Source organism: Haliotis cracherodii, unplaced genomic scaffold (assembly GCF_022045235.1).
Source record: "Haliotis cracherodii isolate W230 unplaced genomic scaffold, xgHalCrac1.p SCAF_5, whole genome shotgun sequence".
In the NCBI taxonomy this organism is placed as follows: Eukaryota; Metazoa; Mollusca; class Gastropoda; order Lepetellida; family Haliotidae; genus Haliotis; species Haliotis cracherodii.
In genome coordinates this window covers 6,127,508-6,148,128 of record NW_027266308.1, presented here as the reverse complement: position 1 = coordinate 6,148,128, position 20,621 = coordinate 6,127,508, and the positions used below count along the sequence as shown (strand labels likewise).

Below are 20,621 nucleotides of genomic sequence, written 5' to 3'. Positions count from 1 at the left end.
ATCCCTCACTCTCGGAATTTAGACACTTGTGTCGTAAACATAGGTGAGGTGAGGTGAAATGGGGTTTAACGTCGCGTCCAAGATTATTGCACTTATATAGTGACATGCAAGTACGTGTGTGCGTTTGTGTGGCTGCTTGTACTAGTCCGGACTGATGCCAATTTATAGTGCTAGCTCACTGAGATACCATGCTGCAGTTTAACATGAATACCCCACTCAGACACAGTTTACTGACTCCGAGCCGACCAGTCCTTGTTTTAGCCCCTTTATGCGCCAGACAGGGTAACAACAAGTACCATCTTTTAACGTCTTTTGGTATGAAGCCGTCAGGAATCAAACACTGGACCTTCCACTCTCCGGGCGGACACTCTACCACTAGACCACGGAGGCGGTCTTCGTAAACATAGTATGACATAAACACTTATATAATATCCTCTATGAATGTGGGTCTGGACTATTATCATCCTACATCGTATTAAAATGCTATAGTCTGTTGCATTTTTTAGAACAGGTGAAAAATCTGCTTTGGTAGTAACTTGGGATAACAGCTTTTCAGTATGAGTATCAACTGACCCTTCTGACAAAAGATACATCTAAGACATAATAATAGCATTTATTCACCTGATTGTTTTGTTTTTTCACAATTTTATGGTTTTTTTATCTAAAACATAGGCCTACCTTTAGAATACAACACCACAAGGGTTAACAAACACGTCATAATACCCTTTGACATAACATGTGAAATTTATTGCAAAATGCACTGGTGAAACAATGCCTTGTGATGTCAACCTTGCAACAGAGTTGCTGGGTTCATCAAGTGTGCAAAAGCTCCTCTCTGTGATCTATCATCTCTACACGCAATGTCATTGAATAAGCCCAGCGATGTTGAGAGTTGAGACACTTTTCAGTCGCAAAATCACCCGACAATTTATTAAATACCATGTCATTCTTGCATTACCGCGAATTCAACGTCTAACGCCCAATGCCTGGAGCCATTTCAAGTTCATGCAATATTGTCTCATTCCTCACTACTTGGTATCTGTAGATTACGGAATGGGACGAGTGTGCCAAATGGCATCGGGATCACTCATAAGTGTTTGTAGACTTAAGTCACAAGACATCATGCCTATCCGTAATCTTTGTAAGTGTCCGTTTCTTATTCTACCCTTTAATCTAACTCTGTAACGTCTCAGGCATGACTAGGTAAATTTACATTAAGTTTAACAGGGTAGACATAGCTCAGTCTTTAAGCTAACAATCTGAAGTCCGCAAGTTCACGTCCGACGGATTCTCACATAAAATGGTTGCTTGTCTTAGTGACATGTGAACCACAGCAGAGATCATTCTCATGAGAAGTTATGCTGCTGTATTCTAAAGGTGCTCCCAAAATATCTATCAAAATAGTTATCTTTATTTTAACAATATGAACAAATTGCAATCCTATTATCATGTTTTGGTGATAGACATTCTAAAGTTTTAGGCTCATCCTTTGATCCTGGTGATACAAGTGAGTTGGGTTTAACACCGTTTTTAAGAGTATTCCAGTTATATCGCTGCATGTCAGCTTAATGCAGGAGGAAAGCCCCAAGTGATGCAGGTCTCAGACGTTTACCACTTCGGTGAAACCCATGAGCACAGGTATGGTGCTGACAAACCTAGAAACATAATCGGGGTGAACCAGGATTCGAACCCACAATCATAGGTTTCTGGCGTGCCCAAGGGACGCAACTCTGCACAGCGACGACTGGGCCACGCGTGCCCCCCCTCCCCCTGGTGATACAAAACTAGTCTGACTTTAAATTACTTACATGGCCATTTGTAGATGGTGGTCCCAGTGACTGGTACCTGGCATTGATGAGGACGGCAGAGTTTTCTGGTTTATCAATGAGCCTCTCTCTTAGTTCTGCTGCCATGTTTGGCATTGGTTTTGTTCCAATTCTGATGCCAGACTGTAGAGTGGTTCCATTTTCTTGAGGAAATTTTGGTGAGCCAAGATCAAATCTGGCGACTTTGGTACGTGGAAGAATCGGTTTAGACAACAATTCATTCTCCAATAAACCAATGTCACCTAAATCCTGATTCAAAACTGTAGATTCCGAAAGCTGGCTAATGAGACTAGCTCGAGAATCTCCGCGTCCTTCCGACATTTTGTTCTTTTGATTGTGTCAGTCCTGGGAACAGAGAACATATCAAATATCTGAGGCATCACAATTCACCATCTTATTGGCTCATTACAAATATACGACCCATGGAGATCTGGGGTAGAATAGGTCTTCAGCAACTCATGCTTGCCGTAAAAGGCGACTATGCTTGTCGTAAGAGGCGACTAACGGAATCGGGTGGCCAGGCTGGCTGACTTGGTTGATGCATGTCATCGCTCCCAATTGCGTGGATCGATGCTCATGATGTCAATAACTGGATTGTCTGGTTAAGACTCGATTATTTACAGACCGCCGTCATATAGCTGGAATATTGCTGAGTGCAGCGTTAAACAACAAACAAACAAAGAAACAAACATTACAAAAATAAAACAGATGATGCGATTTACATTAGAACTACCCATGTTTAATGTTTAATTAGAAAAAGTTCTAATGATAAAAACAAGAAAATTCTATGCAACTCTATGAGAACATAATATACAACTCCCCGAGAAATATAGTACTGCATGTTTGACAAAGTCATGATCAGTCAAACCGTTTACCATTGATTACAGCCTTGGGTGCAGGAGAAAATGGCAGTCAAAACTACGGAAATAGGCTAACTTCTTCATAAACACAGGTATATAATCCCTGATATCTTGAATCATTCATTACAGTATCGGATAATCACATGCATGACTGCAGCATCGTTTATCTACTGCAACATACACAGTCAAATTTACCGTTAATCGGAGTGTGTCCAAATAATCATGTTGGAAAAACAACTATTTCGGAGTGGTTGACTTTGCAAAACTTTGCAAATATACTTTTTTTTATCAATTGTGATTAATGACAGTCATTTGCGAAAGCTGTTCACGTCATGTATCCATGACATAAAATTTAACAAAAACAAACGTGCTTGGTACATTGCCTTACTATTATCAGCAATTATTCCGCATTACGAAATGTAAACAGCAAGGTGCTTCGTTTATGCCGGACGACGCCATGATGGTTTACCTTAGCAATACCCACAATGCTTTGCGTCAATAATGTGCTAGACTTACGTCGGTCGCTTTATTACTTTTTATTAGGACTCCAACCTTCAAATTCGGCGTTCTCGGGAACTGGAAACCAAAGTAAAAAAACGAATAAATGTGGATTATGTCTTATCCACAAAGGGAGAACATTTAAACTATAATTTGAAGATAATTGTTATTGTAGATGTCACGTACCAGCCCCCCCCCCCCCCCCCCCCTCCCCCCTATGCCCTTTTTCACATCGGATGACATTTTGTATGCGCATTTTCTACCATGATAACACGTCGATTTAGTTGTTAAAGTAGAATGTTTAATAAGTGGCACAAATGGACCGCCTCCGCAACCCCCTTTTTTAAAAAAAAACTGCGGACATGTGTGTCATGGATATAAAATTACTTTTGCAATATTTCTATATATTTCATAAATAGTTCTATTTTACCATACGTTTATATTATAATTATTTTGATAACACACATTTGCATCGGTAGAGAACGGAGTCGGTGAGCGTTGATTTTAGACCGGTTATTTTAAGACGCTTCATTTAACTTTCAATCCATTTTTGCAAACACGCGAATTACCATAAGTTTCAGATTCTGCATAAACATTTGCCTTAATACTGCCCCGACCTTTTCTCTCACAACATCACCTTTACATCCTTTTAAAAGTGTTATCACTCTGACTATTGACACGAACACAAAACCCATGGATTGAAACTTTGGATCGATGATCCCCGCAATGGCATCCGTAAACCTTCCTAAATAATTGCAATACTGTTCTTCTATCAGTCTCACTGGAGCTGTCATTTGGGCATTGAAGTAGCTTTAACTCACGTGAATAAAAGTGAGGTGAGGTGAAATGAGGTTTAACGTCGCGTTAATGCACTTATATGTGTGTGTGTGTGTGTGTGAGAGAGAGAGAGAGAGAGAGAGAGAGAGAGAGAGAGAGAGAGAGAGAGAGAGAGAGAGAGAGAGAGAGAGAGAGAGAGAGAGAGAGAGAGAGAGAGCAAGCCTGACCACCCGATCTCGTTAGTCGCCTCTTGCGACAAGCATGGATTGCTGAAGACCAATTCTTACGGGACAAGTAAACTAGTATTTTATGAGGCTACTCTTGTTGTTGAGATGTTTTCATGTACAACAATTATTCTTCCGACATTTCATCGGCTAAAGCCATAACTCAAAATGACGTTCAGTTCTGTTAAAATATGAAACGTCGAAACCAGAGAATAACCAGTCTCAACTATTAAACCATTTAATGCTGCTTTCTTCATTTCAGTAATACAACATAAAAAATAGGTGCACTTTGACTTGACCATGTCCGTCATGAGCACTGTGTTTATATATTTTTTTTTCTTATTAACTGGAAAAATAAATATGCATATATATGCATCAATACACGCAGGGAGTGTTTACCCAATGGTATTTACACCACAGTGGATTCCTGATAGTGTCTGTACACGCCCATCTTCCCGAGGTAAGGGAGTTTATTGACTTTAAAAGTCCAGTTTCCACCCTTGCCGAACTAGGCTGGAATTACTGGGCTCGATCGTACGCCACCAGTGGCTATTACCAGTTATGTCCCTTCTATGTCCTTCCTATAGACAAATCAGATTCCACCTCTCGTATCACATGCGTTTGCTTCACACAAAATGGTGGACCCAGTCAGGACGGTGTGATCGATAATCAGATCTTATATTGTGATAAAACGGGTCTTACATCGCGAAATGCATCAAATCACGTGAGCACCTTGTTTCAAAACATGAAAAGATTTGGAAAATATCTGCTGACAACGAGTTGGCGGTGCACATGCTTTGCAAATTCTGCAATCGACAGAAATTTACTAACCGGATTTCGATTTCGGTGCGCGATTTTGTTTGGACTGTGCATAGACTCGTTAGTCCAGCCAAAATTGTAACTCCATAATACCAGCCTAGTTCGGCAAGGGTGGAAACTGGACTTTTATAGTCAGTTAACTCTCTTGCTTTGGGAAGATGGTACACGCCATCCTATTCCACCTCATTACTGAGCCTTTCCACAAGATCCATGTATTGTATTTTGTCGCGCTTGAAACATATTCACAAAGACAGTGTAAGAAGAGAGCCCGTCTATGCAAGGTGTGGTTTTAAGTTACTCAACATAACAGCTCACTACAAAAGTCCCCTCGATCGCGACCCGGGCGCGACAATTGACGCTCCCGGTCGTGATAGAGGGGACACTTCTCTTGATCAGTAGTGTAGATCTCAAGGAAGAAAAACTATTAAACCATTAAACCCCAGAGTGCGTGATGGGCAGATCCACTTAATAAACCTGTCCCTTGCGCACAACGAAACAAAGTCGATCTAAGCTAAATAGTGTTTGATGTGTAAACTTCAATCCGTTTCCTCTCCGACCAACCTGGTTATTGGGAAGACGACCTGACAAGATCAAAATACACTTTGCTACGAACCGTTCACAGGCATCCTCGGAACAAACTGACAGGATAGTAATCAATACCTATCAAGAACGCTTAAAACACATTTCCCATAGCATAATAAGAGCGCCTGATCTGTTCAATTCTGCACTAGTAATTGCACTAGGCAGCAACGAAAAATACGACAACAATCAGATATTGTTCAGGAAGCTTCCCGATTCAGCAGTTTCCAGCCGAATTCGTCCCGATTCTCCAGTTCTCAATCCGAATCTGATCCGATTTGCATCTTCCGCATGGTAAAAATGGACCGAATCTGTCCCGACAGCGTCTCGATTCTCCCGAATGCGATCCGACAGAGATTAGACAACAGTGACCGGACAGTGAACCGACAAAGACGGTTCGCATTCGGCAAGATCTGGACGCAATCTGGACTCAGTCGACAAGAAACGGCAATGAATAATTCATGCCCGTTCATCACGACAGCGTCCCGATCCACAAGACACCGTTCAGACAACACAGAACATTGTTACGATTTTGATCCGACACAGCAGAATCTGTCACGACATAGTCTCGACTGTAATCCGACTAGACAAAATCGTCTGAGTCTTCCGAATGTTACGGGACGCACCATACTGTCGGAGATGCTTGGCCGACCTCTATGGACCTTCCCGATCCGTAGGACTCTGTTACTAACGTATACGACTGCGTTCAGACAATGATAGGACATTCCAGATCATTGAGGATAGTAATCCGACGTTTTCACTTTTCGTGTCGTAGCGCTGTCTGATCTCAAACGGGAGCCATAATCGGCACTGTGTGAACAGCCTTACAGCGCGCCACCGTACTCCTAACAAGGTTCACACAGAGGGCGTGTGGTATCGACTGACTCGCTAATCGGTGCATGCTCTGTACGGAGCCGGAAGATCACGGGAACAACCTCCACGTAATGGCGATGTTCGACCATTAGTGCTGAAACAGTTACCGGTATGCTTTTGTAATAAATCTAACCGGAGCACCCAGAGCAGACATCATACGCTATGTTGTCTCTGAGATGTTTGTTTGACGCAGATTGTATGGTTTTGTGGTTAAAAGCTTAATCTTTGAAAAATTGCCGTCACGGAAACACTCAAGTACCTATTGTCGCTTATCAAGGGCACGTGAACGTCTTCACGAGTAAGTAATTTCATTCGTCACCCACTCGCCCCTTTCCGTATCCTGCAAGAACATTCGTGACCAACTCGTGTTATTCCGGGACAAGGCGAATAGCGGGTTACGGAAAGACGCGAGTGGTGACGAAAGCTAAAAGAAGACTTGTCCAGGAATAACACGATTTGGTCACGAATGAAGTAATATGTAAGATAAACCTGCTGTGTTTTGAAATTTGATGTAGCCCTATTGTAGAGTAGATACCTCTTATTTTAACGTGAAACCAGCGCTTCACATGCAGGTTACGGAAAGGGGCGAGTGGTGACGAGTGGTGACGAGTGGTGACGAGTCTTCTTGCAGGTTACTGAAAGGGGCGAGTGGTGACGAATGGCGGACGAGTCTTCTTGCAGGTTAAAATTAAATCATAACAAGAGGATGAACCAAATCTCACATTTTCTGTGGATATTTGATCATTTCAGAAATGGGTATTGTATTTGAACACCATCAAGCTGGTTATAATGTTAGAAGACAAAGACTGTAGTTATTGACCAAACGTCACAGCAGAGATTCATGGCGAAACATTGCATTGCGGTAAGAACAGTATCCAAACTGCCATGGTATAGTCGCGATCAAAGCCCGAACTGATGCAGGTCTCAGACGTTTACCACTTAGGTGAAACCCACGAGCACGTGTATGGTGCTGACAAACCTAGAAACATAATCGGGGCGAACCGGGATTCGAACCCACAATCATAGGTTTCCAACGTGCCCAAGGGACGCAACTCTGCACAGCGAATCGCGGCGCCTTAGACGACTTGGCCACCCGTGCCCCCAGCGCAGAGATAAAACACACAATAAAAATGTAATCATTTAAAAGTTCAACTATAGAAGACGATAATCACATCTTCAATCTTCATATTCAAGTAACTCCTGCATGTACGAATTGGGATCGGATCATCTTCCCCAGGCAAAGGAGTTAACTGACAATAAAAGTCCAGTTTCCATCCTTGCCGAACTAGGCTAGTATTATGGAGTTACGTTTTGTCTGGACTAACGAGTCTATGCATAGTCCAATTAAAAATCGCGCACCGAAATCAAAATCCGGTTCGTAAACTGTCGTGCAGATTTCGATCGATTGCAGGATTTGCAAAGCATGGGCATCGCCAATTCGTTGTCAGCAGATATTTTCCAAATCCTTTCATGTTTTTAATTAAGATACTCACGTGATTTGATGCATTTCGCGATGTAAGACCCGTTTAATCACAATATAGATCTTGATTATCGATCAGATCGTCCTGACTGGGCGCCACCATTTTGTGTGAAGCAAACGCAAGTGATACGAGAAGTCGAATCTGATTGGTCCATAGGAGAGGCTTAGAAGGGACATAATTGTTAATAGTCACTGGTGGCGCAACGATCGAGCCCAGTAATTCCAGCCTAGTTCGGCAAGGTTGGAAACTGGACTTTTAAAGTCAGTTAACTCCCTTGCCTCGGGAAGATGGGATGGGATGGTTTCAGTTGGTGTCTGTCAAGGTTCCCTACTGTGGTTCGGTACAAGACGTAATCACGGGTTTTGCCGGCCTAAACTCCATTATTTACAGGCCGCAGACACATGGCTGGAATTTTGCTTACTGACATTATCATTTTATTCCTTCATAATTACCAGACTGACTAAAATTCACAACCCTAAGTATATTTTTGTAAGCACAAGCCTAACCCAACGAATAGAAAATTTGCAATTATTTAAAGACGTCCAACATCGCATACAGTAAACTACGGTTATAACGAACTCAAAGGGACTACTATTTTTAGTTCGTTATAACCGTAGTTCGTTATAAGCACATGTACAGCATAACTACAGCAAATTGTCAGGACCAAAAAAAGTAAGTTCGTTTTATCCGTCATTTCGTTATAAGGGTGTTCGTTATAACCGTAGTTTACTGTATCTGCATTACGTCATAACTTACTGCCACGGTGATTACATAGAGGGCTATCTATTTTAATAATGACACCACTTCCCGACCGTCTTATTCTGCCAAGTCGCCTTACATCCACTTTACGTAGCGTCTGATTGCTTTTATCATGGAGTAGATTATCTTTGAGTAATGAGACGAGATCGATACGGCCACCTGAATGGTTTCTCATCAGGTGGTCCAGATTTCTGCTCAACTTAAGCTCCCAGGATCCCGTGATAACTACCTGAAGAAATTAACGCGCCATTATAACACCTGAACATTTTCTCAGTAGAAGAAAGCGGGGTTATTTAATGAGGGGTAATACTTTATAATCAGCTCGATCGTTCAGTTGAAACGTCAGAATTTGATCTGAAAATTGTTACTGGTCTGGTATAACTGTATCGACACAAACGTAAGCATGGTATGAAATTGACTCTGTTTTTGAGACCGTTGGTTGCCATTAGAAGATTGTGCATTATTTCATCAATACTGATTTTATGTTAGGGATTATGGATGGAACTAGGTCTGGAAGTATGTTGCTAGGTAACCATGTTTACTCGAAGATACAGATTATTCTATGTTCTTCCCAAGGCCGCCAGGGTTTCATGGTGCTTGCGCGACAGGATGAAACATGATCTCGAGTATCCTTTAACACATCAATATCCCAACATAAGGTCAGAATACAAAATTTGTTTCCGATATAAACGGAGGGGCTAAAGAAAACATACAAGTAACAAAGTAACAAAAAATTGAAAGAACTGTTGTTAAATTTTGTTATGTCTATTTAACCATCACTCATTCTTGCAACAGTTTGATAAATGTAATCTATGGCTTGGCACTTATGTGTAAAAAATATATTGGTTTCATGAAGACTTGTTAAGAAATGAATTTGCAACCTCGTGACTCTACCATGTTTCAAATGTTGTAAATTTCTTCATAAAAGAGCAAATTTATTGATTTTATGAGAATTTTTGTTTTTAATTTTTATAGGTTTAAATCAAATTCTATTTTTAAAAATAAATCATTTTTTTAAGAATATCGCCAAGTTAAGATATTTACAATTGAAAACTGTTCTTCAGTTTATGAACGTTGGAAAGTTTCTGATATTATATATTTCTTTTATATATATTTGTGTATGCATGTTTTTTCGCATCTTGATCAAATTTGTGTGTTGTCTATAGTGAATTTGTATGACATGATGGAACTAATTGCTGTGTGGCGATGACGATGTATTTGTTCCAGCAAATGTATGAGACAATTGAAATTGTCGAAACATGAGGTGAGGTGAAATCGAGTTTAACGTCGCGTTTAAGATTATTGCAGTATATAGCGACGTGCATGCACGTGTGTGCGTGGCTGCCTATACTAGTCCGGACTGATGCCGCTATATAGTGCTAGCCCGCTGAGATACCATGCCACGGTGAATGAATACCCCACTCAGACACATAACACTGACTCAGAACCGACCAGTCCTTGTTTTAGCCCCTTAATGCCGAGCGCCAGACAGGGTAACAACAAGTACCATCTTTAAACTTCTTTTGGTATGAGGCGACAAGGGATCGAACCCCGGACCTTTCGCTCTCCGGGCAGACACTCTACCACTAGACCACGGAGCGCGGTCTGTCGATTCGTTAACTATATATAGTTATATATAGGGCGGGTTAAGATGAGGAGTTCTTTATATAAAGAGCTTGGAGATGCTGTTAATCGACAACTGTCATGGAACTGGCATATTTTCAGCTCCTTTTCACATGAAACAATATTTAATATCTCACGATCCCTAATAGATATTGCGAACCAAAGCATATTTTGTGTCCCCGCCGAAGGGTCACACTGTTGTCCTCATTCGTCACCACTCGCCCTTTTCTGTAACCTGCAAGAAGACTCGTCCCCCGATGAATGTTATGTGCGAAAACACGACAAACCAATCAAAATGCGCGTATGATTTCAAGTTCTTCGTCAAAGAATCCCTCAGAAATATTTTTTTTTATTCTAAATATGTCTTGCATCTAATAATATACCCAAAACACAGTTAAATGTGCTTTATCATACTGTATAATTCCGCATGTTCCGATGAGCATCTGAAATTTATATAACATATGGGGCAATATACGTGACCCATTATCATTATGATGTAACAAGTTGACAATATTGTTTTAGGTATCCCCGTTTGCGCTAAGACGGAACCCGGTCGCAAAAATGGCCACGAGAGAGGCCCGAGTCGCTGTTCGGCTTGTCCCGGAATAACACGAGTTGGTCACGAACGATCTAGGGATGTCACAAGGTATCAACATGCGAAAGGATCTAAGCGGGTATAGTGTAGCCCGATAATGATAATTGGGAACCCGTGTTCCTCTGTTATACACATTCAAACCCTACACAACTGCTATCAAGTGAATCGCATCACGTGCCCCATGTCAATAGCTAAAGCAATTTTAACTACTGTCACATGCTTCCATTGCGAGAACTATCCATCTTGTACAAAAACATTTTTAATGGCCCGTTATCTATTTGATACATTAACGTTGTATGTAATACTTCAGAACCGGCTTGATGTGTTTGTTCTACAAATGCAGTATGGTTGTACTAGATCATTAGCAGGATTGGACATGTGACAGACGAGCCTTTGTGGACGAACAATGTCTTTTTATCCATCAACGTCATGTTATTGAACATATCCACACAGTCATTCATTACCGCTTACCCTAGATGACGGACATCTGCCAGTTCACAGGATCTTCACGAGTTGGAGTGCCTCACCACCAGCGAGGACAAACGCATGGCTTTCTTTTTATATATTTCATAATCTGTTTTTGTTATGAAACACGTATTTCAAGCTGAAGGACGAAAACGAACTTTTATTGATTTTTTCACTAAATGTTAAAAAAACATTCTTTAAGTGTCTTTTTTTGCTTACGCTCGCCCTTTTCGCGAACACCTGTGTCATCACTAATTTTCAGTTATCCCTATAATTTTCACCACTGTTTTGCTTCTACATCAAACTGAATCTGTTTCGGCAGATAATCGAGACTGGTTTCTCTCAGGCGTTGACGTTTAATATTTTGTACATGCACCAGAAACCATCTGCTTGTTATTGGAAATTGGGCCTGAGGTGTCCGTGTACAGGCTTGGAGAAAAACATTCGAACGAGTTGAGTGAGTGAGTGAGTTGGGTTTAACGCCGCTTTTAACAGTATTCCAGCTATATCGCGGCGTGTCAGCTTAATGTGGGAGGAAAGCCCGAAGTGATGCAGGTCTTAGACGTTTATCACTTCGGTGAAACCCACGAGCACGGGTATGGTGCTGACAAACCTAGAAACATAATCGGGGCGAACCGGGATTCGAACCCACAATCATAGGTTTCTGGCGTGTCCACGGGACGCAACTCTGCACAGCGAATCGCGGCGCCTTAGACGACTGGGCCATCCGTGCCCCCTCGAACGAGTTGAAGAACCGAAAACTATTACAGGCAGGGATGGAAGGCTGCCGCAGGGTCTCCATGTGGAATGGCTGATCTTGTATTTGGAGTAATGGGTAACCTCCCCATTCAGTCATAATTGATCAAAACTATTCAAATATTAAAATGGAACAAAAATTAACGTCGACAGCTGGGGGAATTGATCAATATCAGTTTGGTATTTGAAAGTCGCCCTAGCGTGAGTGAATATGATTTTACGCCGCTTTAAAAATATTCAAGTAATATCACGGCGGGGACGACACTAATAGGCGTCACACATTGTACCGATATGAGGATCAAACCCGGACCGTCGGCCTGACGAGCGAACTCTTTATCCACTAGACTACCTCACCGAACTATATTTACATACACTGTACTGTACTGAAACCTTTCAAATATATATCGGCGGCACGGGTGGCCCAGTCGTCTAAGGCGCCGCGATTCTCTGTGCAGAGTTGCGCCCCTTGGGCATGCCAGAAACCTATGATTGTGGGTTCGAATCCCGGTTCGCCGCAATTATGTTTCTAGGTTTGTCAGCACCATACCCGTGCTCGTTGGTTTCACCGAAGTGGTAAACGTCTTAGACCTGCATCACTTCGGGCTTTCCTCCCACATTAAGCTGACACGCCGTGATATAACTGGAGTACTGTTAAAAGCGGCGTTAAACCCAACTCACTCACTCACTCACTCAAATATATATCAATGAGTGAGTGAACATATTAATCATTTTGTATGATTTTGGCTATAAAGGACTTAGAGACAAAAAAACTGTATTCCACTGTGGTAAACGCCCAGGTTGGTGTTTGGCTTATTCCTAAATCTAAGAGTGAGTGAGTATGGTTTTACCGCCGCTTTTAGCAATATTCCTACAAAATCACGGCGGGTCTTCGGCGTGACGAGCGAACGCTTTAATCTCTAGGCTACCCAACCGCCCCCTAAATCTAAGAGAGGTCGACACTTGGTTTTTGCCGAATACAAGTTAAGTTTTAAGGCCGGACGTCAAACTTCCATTCATTTGAAATGTTCCCACAGAGGATGCCCGACCACCATTAACACCAAAGATGACTTTGTCACGAAGCATATTACTATAACACTGAGCAGTGGATCGACGCCAACAAATCATCTCGAGGGGTGGCATCAAAAGCTGTGTATCTTATTTTTAGGTTCTGCAGGTTGAGCGGGATAAGACTGCGACCACAGTCCAGTTAGTTGATGCCACTCAAGAAGAAGTTTCGAAGCCTAGGCCATATACAGGAGGGGTAAGAGACAATTTCTCACCAACCAGAAACAAGTTAACGATTATCACAATGTTGTTTACCTTGTACTTGAACTGTGAATTATGAAAATTTGATATGTGAAGAAAAAACGTATCTACTGTGTTTTTTTTGTGTCGCAAATATTTATTTGTGTGTAAGAAACATGCGCTGGCGATTCGCTGTACAGAGTTGCGTCCCTTGGGCACGCCAGAAACCTATGATTGTGGGTTCAAAAAATCCTGGTGCGCCTGAATTATGTTTCTAGGTTTGTCAGCACCATACCCGTGCTCGTGGGTTACACCGAAGTGGTAAACGTCTGAGACCTGCATCACTTCGGGCTTTCTTCCAACATTAAGCTGACACGCCGTGATATAACTGGAATACTGTTAAAAGCGACGTTAAACCCAACTCACTCACTCGCTCTATCGCCTCCTCGCTTTATCGCTCTATCGCTTTCTCTCATGGCTGAGTTACCAAAGTCATATAACGAATCGGGTGTTATTTAACTACTTTTGAAAAGTATATACTGTAAATCTCAAAATTAACGCGCATAAGTATTTTTTAGATTATTACCATGACCCGCCACGCGCTGAAAGCATGATGGTGACAAAAAAATCCTAAATACAGCCATAAATCAATCAATTACTTTTTTTACACAAATATCCGTGGAATGTTTTAAACCCACCTACGCCTGTATAGTTGAATTATGTTTATGTAGATAAAGAGAAAAAGTCAATATTCCCTCAATCGGTATAATTTGAGATGTGACTGGAAAAATCTCATCTATCTTTTATGAAACAAACCCACCTCAGCTCCCCAAACCCAACTCACAATGAAGAAAACAACAGCATGACACCATAATTCCCACTCCTTTTATATAAATTTAGGCTTCATCATAGTTTCAATGAACGCAGAGAAATCAATGACGTCCTTATAGTAACCCATAGAAGAAACGCCGTGTCATATGCTATAGCGTTGGTGTCATCAATGATTTTTAGTGATTTATTTATATAATTAACCTTCTATTCACTATTTTATCTGTCCCTCCTTATGAAATGCGTCTTGGCAGATAATTGAGACTGTAATTCTTTGGCGTTACAATAGTTGGATATCTGAATAACGATAGGATTGATTGTGTATAGCTTTGCAGGAAGTTTAAGTTTTATGTGGTCATTTAAGGCTAGCAGATATTGTACCTATTACTTATTGAGATGATGCTATAGCTGAACACTGATAGAGTGACAAAACAAGACAAATAGTTGTCAAAAGTAAAAGTATATATGGAACTTGTCTGAGAAACACTCTGTAAAACATCTTTGTCGTCAACGCAATCAGTTGTTTGTCGTCAACGCAATCAGTTGTTTGTCATCACCGTAATCAGTTGTTATTCGTCAACGCAATCAGTTGTTTGATCGTCAACCCAATCAGTTGTTTGTCGTCAACGCAATCAGTTGTTTTATCGTCAACCCAATCAGTTGTTTGTCGTCAACGCAATCAGTTGTTTGATCGTCAACCCAATCAGTTGTTTGTCGTCAACGCAATCAGTTATTTGTCGTCAACGCAATCAGTTGTTTGTCGTCAACGCAATCAGTTGTTTGTCATCACTGTAATCAGTTGTTATTCGTCAACGCAATCAGTTGTTTGATCGTCAACCCAATCAGTTATTTGTCGTCAACGCAATCAGTTGTTTGATCGTCAACCCAATCAGTTGTTTGTCGTCAACGCAATCAGTTGTTTGTCGTCAACCCAATCAGTTGTTTGTCATCACCGTAATCAGTTGTTATTCGTCAACGCAATCAGTTGTTTGATCGTCAATCCAATCAGTTGTTTGTCGTCAACGCAATCAGTTGTTTGATCGTCAACCCAATCAGTTGTTTGTCGTCAACGCAATCAGTTATTTGTCGTCAACGCAATCAGTTGTTTGTCGTCAACGCAATCAGTTGTTTGATCGTCAACCCAATCAGTTGTTTGTCGTCAACGCAATCAGTTGTTTGATCGTCAACCCAATCAGTTGTTTGTCGTCAACGCAATCAGTTATTTGTCGTCAACGCAATCAGTTGTTTGTCGTCAACGCAATCAGTTGTTTGATCGTCAACCCAATCAGTTGTTTGTCGTCAACGCAATCAGTTGTTTGTCGTCAACGCAATCAGTTATTTGCGCTTTAATTTTCATCTTTTTGTAATAAATTGAAAAGCGTGACATTGGCCTTTTTGACAATGGGGCAAATGTATAGACTAAAAAAAATCAATATGCAATGTCCTTTGGAAAAAGTCTGATAGTTGAATTGATTATTCAACATTAAAACCTTTAATGTCTCTCGACATCTGGGAATGCGTTCAAGCAAAATGTATGCCAGTGAATACATAAAATCAAAGGATTTAGCTTGGGTTTAATTTTCAGAGAAATATATCTGCGACAATTAAGTTTTCTGGTTATTAAAAACACATTGCCAGATTAACGTATTACAAGCATAAAAAACAATTAATGTTCCGTCTGATAGCTATCCGACTACCTGATGGCGATGGTGTTTTCACCATCAATGACGTGACAGAAAGAATCAGTCTGGTCACGAAAGGAATTACTGTCAACCGACTCCTGTAGGCGACATCTGATCGTTTTTTATCCATTATCACCCCCTTACACAACGTTCCGCCTTGACCTGGCAGAGGATGGAGGTCAACTTCGTCTGATCTGTTACACGCAGAACTGCGGACTGGAATTATAGTCACAAACATATTGTACATTGTTCATTCATTTTACGACCTTGACCTTTACAGTGCCAGTTGAATATCGCATGCTTAGTTGGACGTGATGAGAAACAATGAATATCCTATCTTTTAGACAACTGACCTTGACATCGATGTGTGAATAGGCGTGGGCTTTGCATTCAAACTTGAGCATCGTCTTGGAAGGCAATTGTCTAGTCTGTTCACGTCTGCGAGGCTGTGTGAGTGAGTGTGTGGGTGAGTTAATGAGTGAGTGGGTGAGTGAGTGAGTGAAGGAGTGAGTGAGGATGGTTTTACGCCGCTTTTAGCAATATTCCAGCAATATCACGGCGGGGGACACCAGAAATGGGCTTCACACATTGTACCCATGTCGAACCCGGGTCTTCGGCGTGACGAGCGAACACTTTAACCACAAGGCTACCCGACCGCCCAAGTTAGTGAGTGAGTCAGCCACTTTACCGTCGTGCATTAAAAAACAGACGTCAGTATGAGGTTGGAAACGTCTCTCTCAAACAATATCAATATCATATATTTTTCAAATTTATCTTCATTTTATCCGCTCTATTCCGAATACAAGATATTTTGTTGTTGTACGGGTTTTTATTTGATTTGTTTATATAAATAAATTCCATGCTCAACCAAGCAGGGGCGGTGGATTAGCCTAGTGGTTAAAGCCTTTGATTGTCACGCTGAATTCCCGGGTTCGATTCCCAAGATTTAACAATGTGTGAAGCCCATTTCTGGTGTCCCCCGCCGTCATAGTGCTGGTATATTGCTTAAAAAAACGCCTTAAAGCCACACTTACTCACTCAACCAAGCACATGTGACCAATGTAATGGCAAAAGCTTAATTGAAATGCGCCAGTCACTGAAGGTTAAAGATGCACGTAGTCAGATCGGGTGTCTTGATCAAGGTGTATAGATGAACAATTGCATTTCTCTTCCTTTCAGTGTTTACAGAGAAACAATCTCATTAACTCCGCGTTGGTTTTATCGTGGTATTGCCTTTCTTTTGATAGGTTAATTAGTCTTTCCCTGTGGCGTGTCTATCTTTTCTTTACTCTGTAGGGGTCACGGGTGGCCCAGTCGTCTAAGGCGCCGCGTTTCGCTATGCAGAGGTGCGTCCCTTGGGCACGCTGGAAACCTATGATTGTGGGTTCGAATCCCGGTTCGCCCTGATTATATTTCTAGGTTTGTCAGCACCATACCCGTGCTCGTGGGTTTCACCGAAGTGGTAAACGTCTGAGACCTGCATCACTTCGAGCTTTCCTCCCACATTAAGCGGACACGCCGTGATATACGTGAATACTGTTAAAAGCGGCGTTAAACCCAACTCACTCACTCACTTTACTCTGTACTTTCGCTTTCATCAGCTACCCGGGAACATCCGGGGTTGAATAGGTCATCAGCAACCCATGCTTGCCGTAAAAGGTGGCTATGCTTGTCGTAAGAGGCGACTAAATGTATCGGGTGGTCAGGCTTGCTGAATTGGTTTGATGCATGTCATCGTATCCCAATTGCGTGGATCGATGCTCATGATATCAATCACTGGATTGTATGGTGGTCCAGACTCGATTATTTACCGATCGCCGTCATATAGCTGGAATACTGCTGAGTGCGGCGTTGAACAACAAATAAACACAACTTTCATCAGCAGTAGTTGAATTACTGACATGTATTATAGTTGATAAATGTCCAACCGTCTGAGTCGTTATTCTGTCTACACGAGGGTGAGCTGACCCAGGCAAAAGGGGACATCAAGTAAATGATACCTCAGTTGTGGTAGATAGTTTCAGCAATACTTCAGAAATACTTCAGCAATATTTCAGCAATACTCCAGCAATATTTCAGCAATACTTCAGCAATACTCCAGCAATACTTCAGCATTACTTCAGCAACACTTCAGCAACACTTCAGCAATACTCCAGCAATACTCCAGCAATACTTCAGCAATACTCCAGCAATACTTCAGCATTACTTCAGCAAAACTCCAGCAATACTTCACCATTACTTCAGCAACACTTCAGCAACACTTCAGCAATACTCAAGCAAAACTTCAGCAATATAACGGGCACCTATAAATAAACCATGTTTAAACCAGGCAAACCTAGGAGTGATAGCATGATCATCGGTCCACATCATGGGTACGATGACACGAAATCAGTTTCAGAGCTGTGTTTCGTTGTCAATTGACTTGTCTTTGCATGTGTTTGTGACGGGTGCCACCAGTGGGGCAGGATACGCTCACCTTTTTTCAAACACCTGGTATCATCACTATTTGATAGGACCCTTGAAGATCCGAGTCAGAATAGGTCCTCAGCAACCCATGCATGCTTGCCGTAAAAGGCGACTACGCTTGTCATAAGAGGCGACTAACGGGATCGGGTGGTCAGGCTTGCTGACTTGGTTGATGCATGTCATCGATCCCAATTGCGTGGATCGATGCTCATGATGTCAATCACTGGATTATTTACCAACCGCCGTCATATAGCTGGAACATTTCTGAGTGCGGCGTTAAACAAACCAACCAACTTTGACTGTATACATGTGAATAACGGGTTTATTATTTTGAGATACTTACTTTAAACACCGTGGTTTCAGGCATCTCAGCGTATCAATGCAGTGGAGAGTTACCCAACTTGACTTCCAGGATCCGCTGAGTGTGAGATTGAACACAAGATTTTCCCCCAGTATGTCCTTGGTCTATAAGCACCGTACTCATGGCTTTCTCAAAAGTGATAAAAATTTAGCACTGGCCTCTTCAGAATGCCTTTGAATTAAACCCCCGTGATAAAACTGAAAAGCAGAGTGTACCCAATCTCCACCAAACAAAAACTATAACAAAGACGGGCGGAAGCTAGCATCGTTATTGGTAATCAATATAAATTAAGGTTCCTACTTTTTTTTGTTCAGGGCTACTTGAGACCATCAGTCTTGTGTCGTGTTTGTGTATAATCTAGCAACGATGTAGACCCGTTTTGGTTATTCATTGTTCCAAGGCAAACATATAACCGAGGAAGTGCTGTTTTAAATCAGATTATATCGATTTCTGCCTCCTAACTAATAGCCTTTCTTTTTATGATCACCAGCACCCAAGGGCCCTCTACAGCTACGGTAAAGCAAATTGCATAGGAGGAAATTCCTTTAAAATGAATCAGTTCGGCACGTCTGTGTGTAAAGCCTTTGTGAAAAATACTAGCTGTTCGAGTAAACATTCAAGGACCTCGAGGGGTGATGGTTTGCGCCACTTTTACAATATTCCAGCAATATCACGGCGGGGGCACCACAAATGGGCTTCACACATTGAACCCTTGTCGGGAATCGAACCCGGGTCTTCGGCGTGACGAGCGAACGCTTTAACCACTAGGCTACCCAGCCGCTCCATTTGAAGTACAAGGCAAAATGGTGTCTCGCTCAGCTGTCTCGCTCGGGAATCTAACCGGAATGAAAAATCAAATTTTAAGGAGAGAGAGACACACACAGAGAGAGACAGAGAGAGAGAGAGACACACAGAGACACAGAGAGAGGGAGACACACACACACAGACAGAGACTGAGAGAGACACACACAGACAGAGAGAGACACACACACACACGTACAGAGAGAGAGACACACACACACAGACACACAGAGAGAGACACACAGAGAAACAAAGACAGAGAGAGAGAGATAGACACACAGAGAGACACAGACAGAGAGAGACACATAGAGAGACAGAGACACAGAGAAACAGACACAGACACACAGAGAAACAGAGAGAGAGAGAGACACACACACACAGACAGAGAGAGAGACACACACAGAGACACAGAGAGAGGGAGACACACACACACAGACAGAGACAGAGAGAGACCCAGAGAGAGAGACACACACACACAGAGACACACAGAGAGAGACACACAGAGACACACAGAGAGAGAGACACACAGACACAGAGAGAGACACACAGAGACACACAGAGAGACAGAGAGAGAGACAGAGAGAGACACACACAGACACACAGAGAGAGACACACAGAGAGACAGAGACACAGAGGGAGACACACAGAGAGACACACAGAGACACAGAGAGAGACACAGAGAGACAGAGACACAGAGAGAGACACAGAGAGACAGAGACACAAAGAGAGACACACAGAGAGAGACACACAGATACAGAGAGATAGAGACACAGAGAGAGACACAGAGAGAGGGACAGACAGAGAGAGAGGGGGGAGTATGTCTGTCTGTTTGTTTGTTTGTTTGTTGTTTAACGACGCGCTCAGCAATATTCCAGCTCTCTGACCTCAGTCTGTGAGTGAGTCAGTTAATACTTAACGTCGCGTCGGCATTATTTCAGCCAAATAGCGACGGCGACATGGGTCTGTAAATAATCGTGTCTGGGCCAGCCAGACAATCCAGTGATTCACAGCATGATTATCGATTTACGCAACTGGGATACGATGTCAAGCATCAACCAAGTCAGTATGCCGTTAGTCGCCTCTTACGACAAGCATGTGTTCCT

General features: G+C 42.1%; 1 protein-coding gene across 1 annotated transcript in view; it reads right to left on the bottom strand.

Annotated features, from left to right (window-relative positions):
• LOC139443113 (dynein axonemal heavy chain 6-like) overlaps positions 1-3,146 on the bottom strand; it is a 143,365-nt gene extending 140,219 nt beyond the window's left edge. The window contains exons 1-2 of the mRNA XM_071224057.1: positions 3,075-3,146; positions 1,809-2,171 (exon numbers count right to left, since the gene is read on the bottom strand). Coding sequence (XP_071080158.1) covers positions 1,809-2,147 — 339 coding nt within the window. The 5' untranslated portion in view covers positions 2,148-2,171; positions 3,075-3,146. The remainder of the gene's footprint in view (positions 1-1,808; positions 2,172-3,074) is intronic.
• Positions 3,147-20,621: the final 17,475 nt, after the last annotated feature.